At 38.1% G+C, this 20,023-nt stretch overlaps 1 protein-coding gene across 1 annotated transcript; it reads right to left on the bottom strand.

The window, feature by feature from the left end:
- Window positions 1–10,257: 10,257 nt before the first annotated feature.
- On the bottom strand, window positions 10,258–19,712 carry LOC127966105 (SLAM family member 7-like). Its single transcript, XM_052566945.1, is given in 5 exon segments — window positions 10,258–10,370; window positions 11,862–11,975; window positions 17,020–17,280; window positions 17,647–17,955; window positions 19,635–19,712. Coding segments are annotated over 5 exon segments (852 nt in total). The 5' UTR covers window positions 19,690–19,712.
- Window positions 19,713–20,023: the final 311 nt, after the last annotated feature.

Below are 20,023 nucleotides of genomic sequence, written 5' to 3'. Positions count from 1 at the left end.
CACAAATGACAAAGGGCTACAAAGAGGAACTCTCTTTCTTGGAAACAGTGAGGTGTCACAAGAATCAAATTTAGCTAGCTCTGACTGTGGTGGAAACATAAGCATTGAAAAAACAGAACCAAACTTTCCGGTGCTCAGTCAGTTAGACAGTTCCTACTCCCCCTCAGCAGTGTGTGTGAGTTTACCACTTCACTAAAGAAACAAATGTTGATCAGAATGAATGAAGGATGAGCAATGGGAATATCCTTATAACCTTATTTAGATGAAAACAGAAACTACTGTGGAAATTAAACACATGGTACTATATGTTATCACCATATACCATCAGACTTAAACCACACAAAATAAACAGTGTCAGACCACATCTCATCTAAAACTAAAGATGATCAATCTTTTCTCAGAACTTACTTCACTTTTAAGGGCTTTTTTTCTACTTTTAATTAGTGGTTGTTTTGGTGGCTGGGTGTCGGTCACTTGCCGTCACATCCGTTAAGGTTTTCACAAGCACATGTGCCACAGCATTTTGTTTTATATTTTGAACAGTATATTTGCATTAATGCATTTGACAGATTCTTTTATCCAAAGCAGCTTACCTGCATTGATGGTACTGTATACATTTTTATCACTTCATTCATTCCCCTAAAATATAATTAAAAGTGTGGAAGTGCTATCTTTCTTTTAAATAAATGGCACTTTGATAATCTTTTATCTAATGCATTGAATGCACTTAAGACAAGGGCCAAATGGACCAAACTGGTCAAATCAGTGTCAGACCATAATCCCATAAACACGCTGAGGGGAGAGGAAAGTTCCAACCCAATCTCACGGAAATTCATACATATTTTACAAGGTGGCTTATTCGTACGAATTCGTACTACCACACACATACAAATTAATAAGATTTTTGCCAGATCGTAGGTATTTTATGAGTTGCACAATTCGTATGAATTGGTAGGATTGACCTACACCTGTATTGATTTAGAATGTTATGAGTTTAGAAACATTCAGGAGAGCAAAACAAAAAGCCTCATAGAATCTCAGAATCAACTTATTTCTTGTAGAAACAGAAATAGACATCTAACAGCAAACTTTATCAATATGCAAAAGAGATGCTTCTCACATTGGAAGTATTTATAGATCATCAGCTTTCCCAGTGTTTATTCACTCTCAGTTCAGTGTTTACTAACTTTCTCTTAATTATTTTCTGTTTCCTCATCTGTGAGTGTATTTACAGCTCAGAGCAGATACAGTATGTACTTAGATTAACAGTGCAGTGTTCATTACATTACATACATACATAACCGACGCTTTTATCCAAAGCGACTTACAATTGCTATATATGGCAGAGGTTGCATGCCTCTGGAGCAACTAGGGTTAAGACTAGGGTTAAGTGTCTTGCTCAGGGACACATTGGTGTCTCACAGTGGATTCGAACCTGGGTCTCTCACACCAAAGGCATGTGTCTTATCCACTGCACTTTCACTGGGTTGCTGTAGTTACACATGATGGAGTTATCACTGCAGATCAGGGTGTAGTGATCAGATGATGTTGTGGTCTTCTTGAGAACAGCTGCTTCTATGAAACTGATGGTAATGTTACTTCCATTACATGTAAAGATACAGGGTTCATGATGGACCAGTTTGAGTTTACAGTCAGGACAGGAGCTTCTACCTTATCTGAAACACACATGTATTAAAACATTTAAAGTATTAAAACATTACCCTCTGATGTCACATGGACTACTTTGATGAAGTTTTTCTTACCTTTCTGGACATGGACAGTGTAACGTGAGGGTTCGTTATGTGGTGGTAGATCACTCTTTATAATAATGAACAGCAGAATGGAGACAGAAGACTTCAGTCAAGCGGCACTTTTACTGAACACCGTCACAACAACAACACTTCCTTCCACACGGCCTTTCACGTGACATCACTAACCAATCAGAAGCAAGGACTTAGACTGAGATAAACGTGAGTGAATCAGATAGGCAGATTCAGCAGAATATCCTTACTGCATTAAATATGTAAACACATAAAGGTGTAAATAATTAACTGACTAAACATTGTAAATATACTTCTAGTATATCAACTCAAATATAAATCATATTAAATTCTAAACATTACAACTTTCCAACATGAAATATGACCTCCACTTCTAAACCTTACATTTCCTCCCCCACCCACAAAAGAAACGTCCCCGTTTCCCATCAAATAAACAAGTAACATTCACCACAGCAATAAACCAACTGTATCAGTTCAGAACATAGTCCTTAAGGAATCTTGGAGGTCTAACTGAACGTTTCCCAGGGCGTAGCAAAGAACCAGACGCCTGAGGAGTGGAGGGGACAGTGTCAAACTGGCTTACTGGGCCAAAGGAGGGAGCTGAGCAAGACTGAGTCAGGGGAGAGCGGGATTGGGGCTGTGGTCGGGGTTGTGGATGGCCAGTGGGAGGGACTAATGAGGGAGTATTGCCCTGGCCAGATAAGGTGTAACTCCTCGTGGCTGCAAACTTTAAAGGCTTAAAGGGCAAAGCACCTGATAATGCAGTCAAATGAGGGAGTTGAGACTGCAAAAAGTCACGTGTAGGTGTCTCATGTCCACAATCTGGCACAGGAGCATAGTAGGGTCTGAGACGGTTGTAGTGGACAATCTGGGACTTATCTGACTGATCCAGGAGATAGTGAATCCTGTATGTCACTCCAGGAGAATCCACATCAGGTCCTAGGCACTCTAATATTTCAAAGGGGCCTTTCCAGTGAGGAGCAAGTTTTTGTTTTGCTGTAGTGGGGTCATTTAACCAGACAAGGTCTCCCGGAACATAGGGAGTGTGCTTAACACTCTTGTCATACTGTCGTTTCTGCTGATTGTGGGCATAATCTCTGTTCCATGCAGCAGAACTGAAAGCGGACTGAAGTTTCTGTGTCAATTGTGCAACATAGTCAGCAGGAGAACCCGTAATAGACAAAGATGGTGTGTTGTTAGGTAACAGCATGTTGACAGGCATCCTGGCTTCATGACCATGTGTGAGGAAGAATGGTGTGAATCCTGTTGTAGAGTGTGGGTTGGTATTGTAAGCCAAAGCAACTTGGTTGAGGCAGTCATCCCATTCCCCAGACTGCTGAAGAAGTGTCTTGGCTAACTGATCAATAAGTGTCCTGTTGAACCTCTCAATCATGCCGTCACACTGAGGATGATATGGGCTGGTTCGTGTTTTCTGCACGCACAGCAGGTCACACAGATGTTTCATCAGGTCAGATTCAAACTGACGTCCCTGATCAGTGTGAAGCATTTCCGGAATACCATGCTCACAGATGAAGTTTTCAAACAGACATTTCGCTACTGTTATGGCGCGCTGGTCTGGAATGGCATAGAGGTTGACATACTTGGAGAAATAATCTTGGACAACAAGCACATACCTGTTGCCACGACTCGTGATGGGGAGCTCAAGTATGTCAGCTGCGACCTTTTGGAATGGCTCAGTAGCAACAATTGTTTTCATTGGAGCTCTCTGATAAGGTGTGGGACTCCGTCTGGCGTCACATGGAGTACATTGCTTGCACCACATCTTGATGTCACGTGACATAAAGGGCCAGTAGCACAGCTGTTGAGCACGTTTCAGGACCTTATCAGCAGATGAATGACCAGTTACAGGATTTCCATGCAGCATCTGAAGAACAGTGTCTTTCAAAGCATGAGGGACAATCAGTTGATGGAGCACTGATGTTGTGGATGGGTTGAAAACTTTACGGCAGAGCACACCATTATGAAAAGTAAGTCTGTGGAATTCTTGCCAAAATGCTTTCTCAACAAGTGTGCGTTTTTTCATGCGCCAGTATGGGGGTTTCTGTCCCTTAACTGTCCAGCTAATAACCTCTAACAGTACGGGGTCTCGCTGTTGTTCCTTTTTAAAATCCTCTTCAGGGAACTGCAGCACAAATGTGGAGGAGACAGACTGTTGAACACACTGTGAGGAGGTCGGAGGAGATTGTGGTCCAGTCAGGTTACAGCAAACTGGCTTTGTATCAGTACTGCAGAGGCTGTGATGTACAAAACTGACCGGACTAGACAGACTCACAGGACTCAGATTACAATGTCTCTTGTCAGAGTGCGGATTACCAAAAGCACTGGAGGAGGTGCTCTGCTCAGTTGGTCTGATGTCAGCAGGGCGACGTGACATTGCATCTGCATTGAGGTGACTGTGGCCATCCTTGTAAATTACAGTCCATTCAAAAGGATCAAGTTCAAGGGCCCAGCGTGCACAGCGACCAGTTCTGTCATTGTCAATGGGTATTTTCCTGAGACCCAGGAGAGGTTTGTGATCAGTTACAATAACAAAGGGCTGTTTGTAAAGGTAGTGGCGAAAATGTCGCACGGCCCAGACAATGGCCCAGAGTTCTCTGTCATATGTTGACCATTTTCTTTCTGCTTTTGTGAGAACATGACTAGCATAAGCAACCACTTTTTCTTGATCCCCTTGCCTCTGAGCAAGCACAGCACCAATTGCAGAGCCTGAAGCATCTGTGTAGAGGGAGAATGGCACAGTAAAGTCAGGGAAAGAAACCACTGGAGGGTTTGTGAGTGCATGTTTCAGATAAGTGAATGCATCCTGACATTGAGAAGTCCATTGGAAAGGTGCATTCTTCTCTGTGAGAGCATGTAGAGGAACACTGTGATGTGCAAAGCTTCGGATGAATTTGCGGTAATATGAACAAAGTCCCAGAAATGCTCTTACTTCTGTAGCTGACCGTGGAGTAGGCCAGTCTTGGACACTTTTCACATTCCGCGGGTCTGGCTGAATGCCGTCTTTGGATACAACATGACCCAGAAACTGTACTTGATCCCTGGCAAAACAGCATTTTGAGGGATTCAGCTTCAGGCCACTTGACTGGAATCTGGAGAGAATTTCTTCCAGGTGCTGGAGATGTTCACTGAAAGAGCGGCTGTAGATGAGGACATCATCCAAATACACTAGACATGTTCTCCATGGGAGGCCACGAAGTACCATTTCCATCAAACGCTGGCATGTGGCTGGAGCGTTGGTGAGACCCATTGGCATAACTTTAAAGTGATAAAGGCCACTACCTGTTGTGAATGCTGTTTTTTCACGGTCTTCCTCCTGCAGCTCGACTTGCCAATAGCCATGTTGTAGGTCCATTGTGGAGAACCAGGCAGAGCCCGACAAAGCATCCAGTGCGTCATCGACTCTCGGAAGAGGGTGGGAATCTTTGATTGTCACTGTATTAAGTTTTCTATAGTCCAGGCAGAAACGCCATGTGCCATTTTTCTTGCGCACCAAAACAACTGGCGCAGCCCAGGGACTGTAGCTTTCTTCAATGACATCTGCCTTTAACAGGTTGTCAACTTGAGTCTGTATTTCAGCTCTCTGTTCTGGTGTCACTCTGTAGGCTCTCTGTTTAATTGGTGTGTGCGGATTTGATGCTTGATGATGCTCGTGCGACCTCTGTCCTCTGAGTGTTTACTGAATACTGCTGAGTATTTCTGAAGCAGTGATTTCAGAGACTGAACTTGGGAAGGGGACAGGTCGCTGTCATTTATCTGGACAGGTGGAGCTATATCATGCACAGGGGAGGTTGCACACCCTGTCCCTTCCCCTGATATGATGTCAACAGATGAAACTGAATGAAACTCACCCAGGTGTTGACCTGAATGCAGCTCAACGTCATCTCGGGAGGGATTTAAGATTCGAACCACTGTAGTACCATTCTGAACCTCACTGAGAGAATGTGCCACAATGATGTCACACAATGGGTTGGGCATGAGAACACCATAATAGTCAGTTGGCATGGGAGAAGCAGGTGTAGCTGCCGACACACAGGCTGTGATGAGAGTTTCACTCATAGCTGGAATCTTAGTGGGCGCTAGCACAGATACATTACAGCAGGCGGCCACTTCATGTCCTTTGGGCAGGAGAGGAATTTTCATGTCCCAAAGTTGCAGCATTTTGTTGTTTATGTCAAGGAGGGCATGGTGTTTCCGTAGAAAATCAAACCCAAGAATGACTGGCTGGCAAGCACCTCTGAGAATTTCAAAGTCCTGTTGCCATACCTGATGTCCAAGTCTGATACCAATCGTTAACTTGCCTAAAATGTCCAGGCACTGTCCATCGACTGAGCGAGCTGGCAGAGACGAGGGTGTCATGGGGCGTTTTTTCAATGCTGGGTGAGAGTTACGAAAATCTTCGCTCACAATGGAAACAGTAGAACCAGAGTCAATTAAAGTGCACACTTCAATGCCCTCAACAATAGCCAAGATTGTAGAAGAGACAGAATCATCAGAGTGTGAGTCATTTTTGTCAGGCATTAACTTGGGAAAATCCTTTTGGGGCAGTGAGACAGTAGCTGATGTTTGCCCCTCAACAGCAGCTAATGGAAGTTTCCCTGACGGTTGGAATCAGAGTGCGAATATCGTTCAGGAGACTTGAAGCGAACACTACCTCTAGCATGTGGACTGGCATCCCTGTTTCCCTGTGGAGCAGGACTAGGGCTGCGTCTGTATCTGTTCGTATCATCCTTGTCATGGCGACCATACCTGGAGTACTGATAGGACTGGCGTGAGGGAGAGCGATGACGGTCACGTCTGTCATTGTCATGCCATTGACGGTCTCTCTGAGTAACAGGGGAAGGAGGACAACGGTCATAGCAGGACCCTGGATCACGACCATGATACTGCTCAGGTGAGTAATTGTCTCTGCGGTGTTGTCTGTTATAATAGGGTTGTGGAGAGACACTGCGTGCACTGTATCGAGTATCATCAGAGGAAAACCTTTCAGTTTGGGAGTCCAGACGCTGAGCTAGGTGGCTGTTTTTCCTTCTTAATAGGTGTACTTCACTTTGTAAACTGTTGACAGTAAGAGTCAGCTGCTCAACTGCATGCAGAAGCTTATCATCAGTAGATTTAGGACGAACCATAGCTACCTGCTCTGAAGCGTGAGAGTGTGGAGACCCTACAGTTGTCAGTTGGAGTGCTGCATGCGCCCTCTCACACCGGCTGGCGATACGCAGGGCATCCTCAAGATCCTCTGCACCCATCTCATGGACTTTTGACTGAAGATTTGGGTCCAAGCCAGCAACAAAGCGGCGAAATTTTTCACCTTCCAGTGCATTGTGGTCATAGTTTGGAAAGGCTTCTAATACAAGACGAGTGATGTCAGCACTGTACACATCCAAACTTTCACCTGGTCGACGAGGTCGAGCATTCACATGTGTCTGGAAGAATGGCAGGGAGTATATTGGTCCAAAAACGTCCCTGAGTTTCTCCTTTACTGAATCATAGTCCTTCTGGATAGAAGAAGGAAGGCTGTCCCAATACAGAAATGCAGCATCTGCTAGGCGAGTAGGGAGGACAGAAGCCATCACCGTATACAGATCTGTATCAGTTGAACTCATAGCCTGCACTGCCACTTCAAAACGTCGAGACCAACTTGTGAATGATTCAGTCCCATCTCCTTTAAAAGCAGGTGGAAGATCAATTTTTAGGGCACTGGAGACAGCACATGTGGCTAGAGAAACAGCACCTGTTGATGTAACGTTAGCATCGCGCCGTCGTCGCGTGGGAGAAGACTGCAGCCCAGTTTCACTTTCATCAGCCGACATGGTGACAAAATATCCAGTCCCAAAACTCACAAAAAGCACGTAAAGTGGAAAAATAAATAAGTAAACAAATACCGCAATAGTCCCTTAATATCTCCACAGTAGTTGTTAGTAAATCCACTGTTCACAAAGAGTGTAAAATCCAGATAGCGCAAAAAAATAAAAATGACCGCATCCACAGTTCGTAGGAATAATCCCACCGCTGCCACCAAATGTAACGTGAGGGTTCGTTATGTGGTGGTAGATCACTCTTTATAATAATGAACAGCAGAATGGAGACAGAAGACTTCAGTCAAGCGGCACTTTTACTGAACACCGTCACAACAACAACACTTCCTTCCACACGGCCTTTCACGTGACATCACTAACCAATCAGAAGCAAGGACTTAGACTGAGATAAACGTGAGTGAATCAGATAGGCAGATTCAGCAGAATATCCTTACTGCATTAAATATGTAAACACATAAAGGTGTAAATAATTAACTGACTAAACATTGTAAATATACTTCTAGTATATCAACTCAAATATAAATCATATTAAATTCTAAACATTACAACTTTCCAACATGAAATATGACCTCCACTTCTAAACCTTACAGACAGTATACCGTACACACAGCTTCAATGGAGGGACTGAGAGCTCTCGGACTAATTCTAAATTATCTTAAACTGTGCTCTGAAGATAAACTGAGGTCTTACGGGTTTGGAACAACATGAGGGTAAGTTATTAATGACATAATTTTGCTATCTGGGTGCACTAACCCTTTAAGGTCAAATACAGAGATTGAGTAAACTAAACATTAAGAATTAAAAATTAAATTTCAAAGAGAATGATTCTATCCATGTAACAATGGAGGAAGTTAAATATGTGACTTCAGCTTCATAAACACGGATGCATCTCTATATCACTTCCCCTTAGCTTAAGTGCCAGTTCAAATGAAAAATCATAACTGTGGGAGGCAGCTTTAGTGTTCATTCAAACCTAAATATTTTCGCATTTCACAAAACAGTTGGACCCATTAGATGACAGTCTGACAGCTGCTGTGAAATGGCAAACATATCAGTGAGGCGCTATGATGCTATTTTGGGCATTGGTTTGCACTGTTGTCTAAAACATGGCTGCTTACAGATATCTGACTTCCTGATTTCTGTTCATGACTCTGGTCCAACAAAAGATGTTAAACCTCTTTCAGTTTGTACATTAAGTCATTATCTATGACTGGTCATATTACATTTATTTATTCCCTTAATTACATCAAAAACAAGGAAACAATTTTAACATTATAAAAGCAAGGGAACAAATTAGTGCATACAAATTCTTAATCTGTGGCCATCATTATCTAAAATGAAGGAAATGAGTTTCAAAAACAAGGGAACAGATTCTTACTTTGTGGGAATTGATTCTTAATTTGTGTATAAATGTATTATTGTCTGCGTGATGTGTGGGTCTCTATAAGCTTCATCAGTGTTTTCTCAGGTAAAGATATCTCCAAGACTAAGCCAAGAATCAACAAAAGCATAATTAAAATACGATTTTAAATAAATTAAATATTTCACTGTACGAGAAACATAAGGTCGGAAATAAGATTAAATGTCGCCATCTAGTGGTTTTCAGTCAAAATGGACTGACAAGACTTGTAATTTGGTAACTCTGCAAGTAATACTTGAGTTATAAGTTATGTTTGTACTGGATATGTTTGAATTCAAATGTCTGCTTGCTAAATATAATACGAGAGGTGAGGTCAGTATTATAACTTCAGTGTCTGCTCATTTTCATGTGGAGCCACAGTCTTTTTTATTTCCATTAATATTGCTCACTTTAATTTTTTTAGACGGTATATGTTCTGTTGAACAATATCAAATTCAGAATTCACACAAAAAAGTTCAAAATACACACAAAAATATTAAGACAGCTTGGTTGCGGAAGTTTTCAATGAATATATTAAACCAATGCTAGAGAAGACAACAACTTTGGCTCAAAAGTAGAACTGCATACCCCTTTTTTTAACCATTTAAAGATATGACAGAGAATAGTAAGAGTCTGTAACATGATCAAAACTACTGCAAAGAAACTACAAACATGACAGGAAACAAGAACAGAATGGGACAAAATACAATTTAAAAGTCCCTGTGAAGTACAGCGGTAAAGTAAACCACAAGAAATACAAAACATGCGGCATGTAACAAAGGAAGCCATTTTGAGATCAAGTCTCATAACAACTTCCCCATGACACATAGCCAGTTTCATTTTAAGTGTCATCGGCTCAAATGGTGGATAGTTTCTCATTTGGTTGTTTGTACACCTCTGAATAAACTGTTTGACACAACCTGTGCATTGTGCTAAAGGTTTTTTGAAGTAGAAAAAAATCGTTCTTTAGATTAACAAGTAGTTCATCATACTTAGAAAAGTTCTTTTTTTTCAATAATGTCCTTTTATTTAGATGATATGTTTATGTTTGATATACTGTTAAAGATAACATGAAGATATATGTTTGAATAGTTTGGGAACCACTGATTTATAGATGGAAGCTTTGTGTTACTGAAACCAAAACATTAATACATACAAATATCCAATCATTACAGAAATAGATGTTCATGATATATCCTCCCATATTATTATGAATTATATTGAACATGATTAAAAAGAACTACACTGCATGAGAACACATGGTGTCTGCAAGCTTAGTGATGAACAGTAGTTTGAAGCTTACCTCGACTTGAGCATAGATTCTATTACCTTCTACTACCTCCTCCTGAGCACCTGTGAGGTTTAGAATGTACAGCAACATATCAGCATCAACACTTATCAAATAATATATATATATATATATATATATATATATATATATATATATATATATATGGCTGTTAATTACAAACTGCTCTAAACTGAGTTATTTTAGTATTATGAAACTTCTGCATCTGGGGCTTTCCTCATGCACAGTACAGCAGGTGTAGTGTAAACCAGTGGTTTTCAACCTTTGGTCGCGGTGGTATTGCAGGTGGGCGGCCAATTATTTTCCGTTCATTTCCAGTCCATTCTAGGGCTGTGAGATTAATAGAAATTGTCATAAAAACACGATTTGAGCCTGTGCTATTTCTAAATCGCTTTATAGCACGATTTTCCGCAGCCCTGACCTCCCGCAGTAGCCTATGCTATCCGATTCAATCAGAATGCATTGCGCCTAGCGCGAGAACAGAACAGACTGGACATATACCTAACTCCAGGTTCACACACTGTTTGTGATGCGCCTTTTTTCTGAGCCCATGTTAACGGATCAGAGCGTTCACACTGTACGCGGTAAAAGGCTAGAAATAAAAACGTGTGAAAATAATAAATATCTAACACATGAGCATAGAGAGAGCTGTGAGCGCACAGGACACAGTTTAGTGAGAGGAGACACGTTTTAAGTGCGCACACTCTCTGCGCAGAGCAGAGTGTATCTGAGCAAGCACGTCTGGTTTTGTGACAGAGCAAAGGAAATCTGCTTGCAAACAGAGAGATCCACGCTCGTGCATTATTTTAATGTGCTTTCGCGTTATATTTACTGTATGCGCTTTCGCTGCTGACCGCATACACATACTGTATACACACTGCAAACACCTGAGGCACCACTACAATTAATGAGCTCTATGAACAATGCATGGCAAAAAAGAAAAAAAAAACGTCCCTATACATGGGAATTATTTATTTTTTTATTTTTTTTTGCCATAAGTCTATACATTTTGTTACATCTTTACTATAGTGATAATTTTGACTTATTTCTGTTCTTGAGACGTTACAACTTTTTGATAAAGCTCTTATTGGTTTTCTTTTGGAAATATGTTTCAAATTAATCCTGAATGCATTTATGACTGTAAAATCATATCGGTGTGTGTCACAATCGCAATGTGTGTGGTTGTGTGGGCCACGAGTTGAAAAAGGTTGGGAACCACTGGTGTAAACCATTTCAAAAATGAAGACAATATTGTACAGTATTACAATTTAAAGTGAAAGTGACAGTGAAAGTGACAAAGTCATAATAATACGGGAGGATATATGTACAACTATTTCTGTAATGATTGGTTATTTGTATGTAATGTTTTGGTTTCAGTGGTCTCTTTTAGTTTACTAAAAGAGAAAAAAAATACCATGAATTTGTTTTCATCTTTCTTTTTTTATTTCTTTACAAAAGCAGTAAAGTACTTAATTGATTAAACTGATGAACACAGAGATCAGTTTTTCATAGAGAATGAGGCAACATGGACATACCTTTTTTATACTTGAAGTGCAGAAAGACTAAAAGACTCAAAATTCACAATGCCACCAAACAAACGACTGGCCACAGGAGAGATGACACACTCTGGACATTGTTTAATTCATTCTCTGGAAAATAAGACACAATAAAATTACAGTTGTCAGTTTAGTTGAGCTTGTTAGACTAGATTTATTAAACCAAAGTGAGCTATTTTGAGAGATGTTGATTTGTACTCTCAATGATTGAGTGTCTCTGTGTTTGGTCAGATACCTTCATAAATGCAGAGTTATTTGTTTATTTTGTCTTCATTCCAGCTGACACAGAACACTGCCCGCTGGTGCTGAATTGGGCTCCATCACATCTTTTTCTGTTTGCATGTTTAATCTGTGATTTGTATTCATTTGTTCAGGTGCAGGAGGATGCGAGGAGAGCTCGGGTTTGGTGTTGCTGTCCGTGAGACGTGGCTCTCTGATTGCCCTCCAAACACAGCTTGTCAATTTTCTGAATACTATATTTTATTGTAACAAATCAGTCAAGTCTCATAAAATACTTGAAATATTTCATTGAACAGTTTTGAAGTGAAACCAAAATAAATTTTTGGATAAATGTAAAAAAAAGCCTGGTAACCAAACATTAGGAATTAAAACTTTAATTTCAGGAGAATTTTACAACTGGCCATAAATTTAGTGATTTGTCACCGTAAGAAATCAGTAATCCAAGACATATTCACATTCACATAGTAAAATGATTAGATTTCGTACCTGTGATGTGCGTAGAAAGAACTAAGGTCAGCAGCAGCCTAAGCTCCATTGAAGCCAACGCTATCTCACGACCAATTCGTATGTATTTTACGAGGTGGCTTATTTGTACGAATTTGTACGACCTCACTCGTACGATTTTATACGACCCCAGTGACGGTTAGGTTTAGGGGCGGGGTTAGGTGTAGGTCATTCGTACAAATTCATACGAATTGTGCAAATCGTAAAATACGTACGATTTGGCAACAATCGTATGAATTTGTACGAGTGTGGTCGTACGAATTCGTACGAATAAGCCACCTTGTGAAAAATGTACGAATTGCCGTGAGATCGGGTTGTTGAAGCTCACAAAAAAGCCTGATACGGGTCTTTCACTGAAGGAAGTAAACATGAACCAATGTGATTTATTACTACAGCTAGTCAGACACTACTGCTTCACCTGACAATGACTAATCATGAGTGTAAAAGTATAGGCAATGTTTAAGTAAATATAGCTGACTTTTGAGCTCATGTGAAATTCCACCCTAAAGAGTCACAAAGTCAAAATGGAGAAGAGCTGCATAACAAAATCAAACAAAATGAAATAACTTTAACATTGTACTAGGTAAATGAAAATGTTTTTGTTCCAGAGGGTCTATGCGTAGTGTTCCACTTCATTATTGTCACGATCATTACATGGAGTGCCCATGAACTTTTGTAGAGGGCACTCCAATCAGGACTATTCCACACTCACCACCAGATGTCACTTGGACTCTAGCACCTCTTATCTGTTGCACCACACCCTAACTACATTTTCTATTAGTCTCTGCATCACAATCACCCTGCCACACCTGCACATCATTCCTCAATCAATCTCCTTGCCACACCTGAACCTCATTTACACACACATATAAGCAGCACACTCACTCTCACTCACTGCGAAGTCTTGTTTAGCCAGTCTGACATTTCTGAGCGTTTCTCTTCTGTACCTGACCTTGGATTGTTTATACCAACTCTGATTCTCTGCTGCCTGCCCCCGACATCTGCTTGTTCCTGTTATCGATTCTGATTATCCCCACATACCTGACGCCGTTACTGATCATTGCCTGTCTGACCATTCTCATTAAAAGTTCTGCACATGGATCCGAATCTCTCTGTCTCATCATTACAATTATTCACCCCTCGTCTCATTTCTTTTTAACACCTATCTACATCCTGTTTGTAGTCAAGTCACTTCACAAAACATCTCCATGTTAAGGACCCCAAATTCAAGTACTGTACTTGTATTCAAGTATTTGTACACAGCTTCAAAATCATGAATATGCTTATAAAATAAAACGCTATAACAGTGAGCAGCTTCAGCATTCATTCACGACAATTATATCAGACCTACATTTTTACATATTTAAGCAGTTCTATTTATAGCTATATGTATACATAATAGATCTATCATTATTTTAAGTGTGAACTCTATCTAGTTTTATTCTGCTAACAGTTCAAGTCCAGGAATCCTTCTGGTGACTAACTAACAGTTGTTGTGAAATGGCAGACACATCAGTGCAGTTGTATGATAGTCTACTATTATAGCACCGGATCGCCCTACTGCCTAAAACATAGACAACAAAAGGATAAACCCGACTTCCTGTGTAAATCCTGTGACCCATGACTGGTTCAAACTTACAGAATTGTTTTCTTTAGTTAAACCTGGTATGCACATTAAGTCATGGTTTCCAACGACAAAAAACACATTTCAAATTCATCTGAGAAGATTTAAATTTAATCTAACAAAGACAGCAGATGAAACTCACATATAACACATCTAGTCTTTTGTATTCATCAAAAAGACAAAAACATATATACAGAAACACTGAAAATGAATACAAATTATGTAAAAAAAATTATGTTTTGAATATGCAGTAGATTGGCTAATACAGAAAAAAAATTAATACAGAAAAAAAAGTAAACATAAAAGAAAGAGTGAGTGTAAGTTGAATGTGTGAGGCTTCTGGGTCCTTATCTTCCAGTTATTTTTATATATTTTTCCTTTCTTTTTTTCTCTACAGCTCATGAAGATGCTTAATATTTGACATTTCAAGCTGGTTGTTTTCCTCATTATTTTAATGTACTGTCACAAACACATCGGTTTGTCTCGCAAATAGTTTACAGTTTAATGCACTTGAGCCGTAAGTCTCGCACATTCAAAGAAAAGAGTTTACTTACAAAAGAAATTGGATTACATGCTTCAGAGAATTCATAAAACCCCACTTAAGCAAATACTGTATGTTGTTAACAAAAAAAACACGATATGAATAACTTAATATATGAATATTTTATCAATAAAATTCTATTTAAAAAATAAACATAAACATTTACAGTGCATTGTATTTGTAATTTTTCTGCTGTTTGGCTATTAAAGTGACTTATGAACCAAACTCTTGTTTCACTATCATTTCACTTGGTTTATCAGCTACAAATCAGGAATGTTTCAAAGAGTCTGTGTGCTGTTGACTCGATACTGTCTTGTATCGATTCTGTTCAATATGAGGAAAATACTTTAAGTATTTAATTGAGTATTTAATTACTATCATAGAGAAGATCCCACTCAAAAGAATGACTTTGCTTTAGAAAGTAAGGTCCCCAGAACACACGTGACAAGTACCTATCTGAATTTGAAGTACTTAGCTAAAATAAAAAAAACCATATTTAAATATCCTCCAAAAATATGAGTTACCCAGACAATTTACTCAAGTAAATGTAATTCGTTACTACCCACCTCTGATACTAAATTCTAGTATGTGCATACACTATTTTTTAGGCCTCATGAACAAGCTGTGTATGCTGCATTGATAAAATCTGCTGTATTTATATAAAAAATGGCTGTTTGCTACTTTGTTTTTATAATTGAGTGAAATGCTATTGTACTACTTTATATGATTGAGACAATGATTAAATTATTTATTATTATTAGATTTTTGTCCTTAAGTTGAATATATGTTTCATTGTCATATTTTGTTATGCTTTGTGTGTTCTGCATCATGTGTCCAGCCCATCATCTTGATATTTCAAATTAATATTTAAAATAACAATTAAATCATATCTATATAAATACATTGTGTTCAATAGCTAGGTGTGGGATCAAAAACATGCAAACAAAAAAACTGCATCCACATATCACAGTTTTCTCCAATGAGAAAAAATACATGTGCAAGTTTCTCTAAAAACACAGGGTTTACATAAAATCTTTTACATGTTTATAATTTGAAAGCAAACAAATAACCCTGTTAAGGAAAGGGACATTGCAACTTTCAGAAAATAATTTGCATAATTATCTAAAACAAAAATTGTGGGAGCTCAACTAATATATAGAACTGTCTACTACTGTATTTATGACATGACATAAAGCCAATGAGAAATTAAGAACAAAATGTGTGAGTATTCAGAGGGTTGAAAGGCACTCTATGGTCATATATACCCATGTGGTTTAGTAAGAACAGATTATATCTAATTTTTTTTATTTATTGGCTGACTGTTAATGCCAAACTTCTCTAAACTGAGTTTCTTTTGTATTATGTTCTTCGGCATCTGAGGCTTTCCTCATGTACTCAGTTGAAAACAGAAGTAGTGTAAACCATTTATGTTAGAAATGAAGATAATGATTACATTTTTGGTAATCCTGTGTTTTATTTGTTTTGCTTTTAATACTTATTCTCAGGATTATAGAATGATTGTTCATTCTTCATTTTTTGGCACCAGCAAAGAACAAATATTTTTCTGTCCTCGTTGTTACAAAACATTGTGAGATTTAAACCTGAACAGGTTGAGTTGTGTCGAGTTGAATATAGATCAAAAATAAGGTCTAATCTAAAAAAAAAAGTACTGTATTTTAATATGAACAGTGTTCTTAAATATATTTTATTGTTGGTTAATAACTGGTTGGTACTAAGGATGTTTAAATGATCTCATCAGAGGATATTTTGTAGAGACAAGAATTATTAAAAGTGGAAGAACACAGTATTCTTAAGTATTATAGTTAACTAAAACTGAAGAAATATCAACATCATTCTTTTTTATTATTTTACAAAAGCAGTAAAGTACTTAATTGATCAACTTGATGAACACATAGATCAGTTTTTATAGAGAATGTATGTGAGCCAATATGGACATACCTTTTTTATACTTGAAGCACACAGCGGCTGAAACACATAAAAGCAAAATGCACCCTGCCACCAAACCAACTGCTATACCCAGACGAGATGAATCACTCTTTGAGATTTCATCTGGAAAATGAGAAGTTTATAATTAAAAACTACAGTTGACAGTTCAGTTTTTCTGAGTTCACTTTACAGCAGTTAGACTGGATTCATTAAACCAAAATGAGATATTTGATTTGACAGTTAATTTTAATATGTGTGTGTGGGGGGGGGGGGGGGGGTACTTTTACCTCCACAGAGTTGTGTGATGTTTGTTCTGTCTTGTTTCCAGCTGACAGGGTTGCTATGGTTACAGATGATGGATTCCTCACTGCAGTCCAGGATGAGAGTGTTGATCTGTGATGTCACTTCCTGTGGAGAGCATCTGTTGTTCTGATAGCTGGAGTTAATCATGAGCTCATGAGCTCTGCATGTGAAGTTCACAGTACAGGAGTCACTGCTGGACCAGTTTGAGTTCACAGTCAGGACAGGAGCCTTCACAGCATCTGACAGATTATATATTCCACAAACATACATCAGAATAGTTGATCAACTGTGTTTAAAAAATCCTCAAACATCATCAAACTTAATCATATTCAGAGTTTCTGTTTGTATTAATTTGATTGTGTATTAAGAAGTTGCCTGTAGTTTTGGTTTCTGATGAATCACAACAGTGCTTTTGTCTTTAATCTGATAGGGCTAGACTAATACCAAACTTGTATTTTACCACATATAATATCTTTAAATCATGATTGGAAAATGTGATTAATTTCACCACTTGTGCTATATAATACCACACAGAGTAAAACATCAACATAATTAAGTTTTTTTTTTTTTAATGAGCTGAACACACGAAGCAAATTCACACTCACCTATAACAGATACTCTGTATGAGACCAAATCTTTGTTTATTGATCCAATTGTTCTTGCTGTGTAGAGTCCACTGTCGTTCTTCTGCATGTTCTTCAGAGTCAGAGAGAAGGTTACATCATTGAAAACCACTCTGTCCTTGTAGGAATCATAAGGTTTTACTCTTTTGGAATCACTGTTATATCTAACTATACTCTCTGATTTATTATTCGTCCAGGCTAAAAGATCAAACTCTGGTTTTTCTTGTGTCTGTATATCCAGTTGAACAGAATCTCCTGTCTGCACAAACACAGAGATCTCAGCACTGAACCCTGAGGAGAGAGAAAGATACTTGTTTTCTGAATGCAGCTGGTGAACTGAACACACAAGACCATTGTACTTTTATTTATTTATTTATTAAATAAAAAAGGTTTTAAACAGCTGTTTAGTAACTTAAAAAAAGAAAAAAATCAAAATAATTTAAAGGAGTGTGTATGAGTATGTTTCTTTCAGAACATTTTTACAAATTAAAAACTGATAATCATCAAACTGAGAGTAGACTAAATTATTGCATAAAGTAGCATAGAGTATTTCAGTAAATGCTCAGTGAAATCTGAACCATGCCTTTGGTGGTCCTCACTGTCACAGTAACCATTAATAATCAATCATTTGTATAATAAACACACCTGTTTGGGAGGTCTGAAGAAAAATAAGTAATAAGACTAGTTGATTCACTGACATCCTCCTAAAAAAGTAGTACACAATGGAGTCAGCACTGCAGCTCAGTCTTAGAGTGTATTGATCAGATGATGATGTGGTCTTCTTGAGAACAGCTGCTTCTATGAAGCTTATGGTAATGTTACTTCCATTACATGTAAAGATACAGGGTTCATGATGGACCAGTTTGAGTTTACAGTCAGGACAGGGGCTTCTACTTCATCTGAAACACACATGTATTAAAACGTTTAAGGTCAAATACACAGATTGAGTAAACTAAACATTAAGAATAAAAAATTACATTTCAAGGCAAGACATTTTTATTTATAGAACCCCTTAAACACATACAACAATACATTGAACTTGACACGGTGTTCAACTGGCAACCAGTGAAGCGAGCAAGAATAGGTGAAATATGTTCCCTCTTTCGAGTCCCAGGAAGAAGCCTGGCGGGAGCTTTTGTACCATTTGTAGGTGGGATAAGGAAGACTTAGCTAGCCCAAGGTACAGCGAGTTACAATAATCCAGCCTGGCTGAAATAAAGGCATGAATCACTGTCTCCAAATATGAGAATAAAACTGTCCTTCACTTAAGTGATTGTCACCAAAATAAATTATTAATTAAATATGTATTATAGGTTTTTGTACCTTTGTTGTACAATTTTTCAGTTTTATTTTAGAGGTGATTGTTACTTCCCAGCATGTTTTGCATATGGCTGGATATGGAGAGTACATTTTTTAATAAAAGTATTGTAAAAATCCAATAAGGAGCACAAACACAAATGACAGCTATCATTAATTCAGGTAATATAAGTTAATGTTGTATTAGTTATATGATCAGACTCTTTTCACATTTCCTATTTACAAGATACACACACGAGATATGTCTCAGTAAGCAGCTATGCTGTAAATACATGCTTTATGATATTATGTCAATTGTGAGTTTGGTGATCAGAACTGCCAAAAAGTTTGATTATGACCGTCACACACTTGAACAAACCTCACCACACCTATAAATGATGACATTTATTATTGTGAAAATAAAAGGTATGAGAAACAACTGTCACATTTGGAAAGGTTCATCTCCATACTCTAACAAAATTACTAACAGATAATAGCACTAGTGCTTTTAAAAATAGAAAGTAAAAATCAAGGTTTTAAACAGCTTGTTTAGTAACTTAAAAAAGAAAAACATCAAAATAACTTAAAGGAGTGTATAGGAGTATGTTTCTTTCAGAACATTTTTACAAATTAAAAACTGATAATCATCAAAAACTTTTTTTTTTTTTTTTTACCTGTTTTGGAGGTCCGAAGAAAAAGAAGTAATAAGAGTAGTTGATTCACTGACATCCTCCTAAAATAGAAACAAAACTTAATAACCTCTTAACTGTTACTCACATTTTTGAACATAGACTTGAAAGTGCACCCAAACCAATTTTTTTATAATTCATGACTGAAAACATTTAGTAACATGATTTTGATGTACCATTTTCATTCTAATGCAATGTTTTAAAGGATGAATTTTGAGATTTTTAATTTTCAAGTGATATATAATCTCTGATGATTTCTAAAGTGTGATAGAGAAAAAGGCAACAAAGAAGACTTTTTTTGGACAAAGTTCAGTGCTCTATTGTCATAAATTAATCTATTACTTTCCCTAAATAATTTTTAACAACAAATATAT

The sequence above is a fragment of the Carassius gibelio genome, chromosome B10 (genome assembly GCF_023724105.1).
Source record: "Carassius gibelio isolate Cgi1373 ecotype wild population from Czech Republic chromosome B10, carGib1.2-hapl.c, whole genome shotgun sequence".
Taxonomy (NCBI): Eukaryota; Metazoa; Chordata; class Actinopteri; order Cypriniformes; family Cyprinidae; genus Carassius; species Carassius gibelio.
Note: the sequence above shows the minus strand (reverse complement) of the source record. Positions and strands in the feature narration are given on the sequence as shown.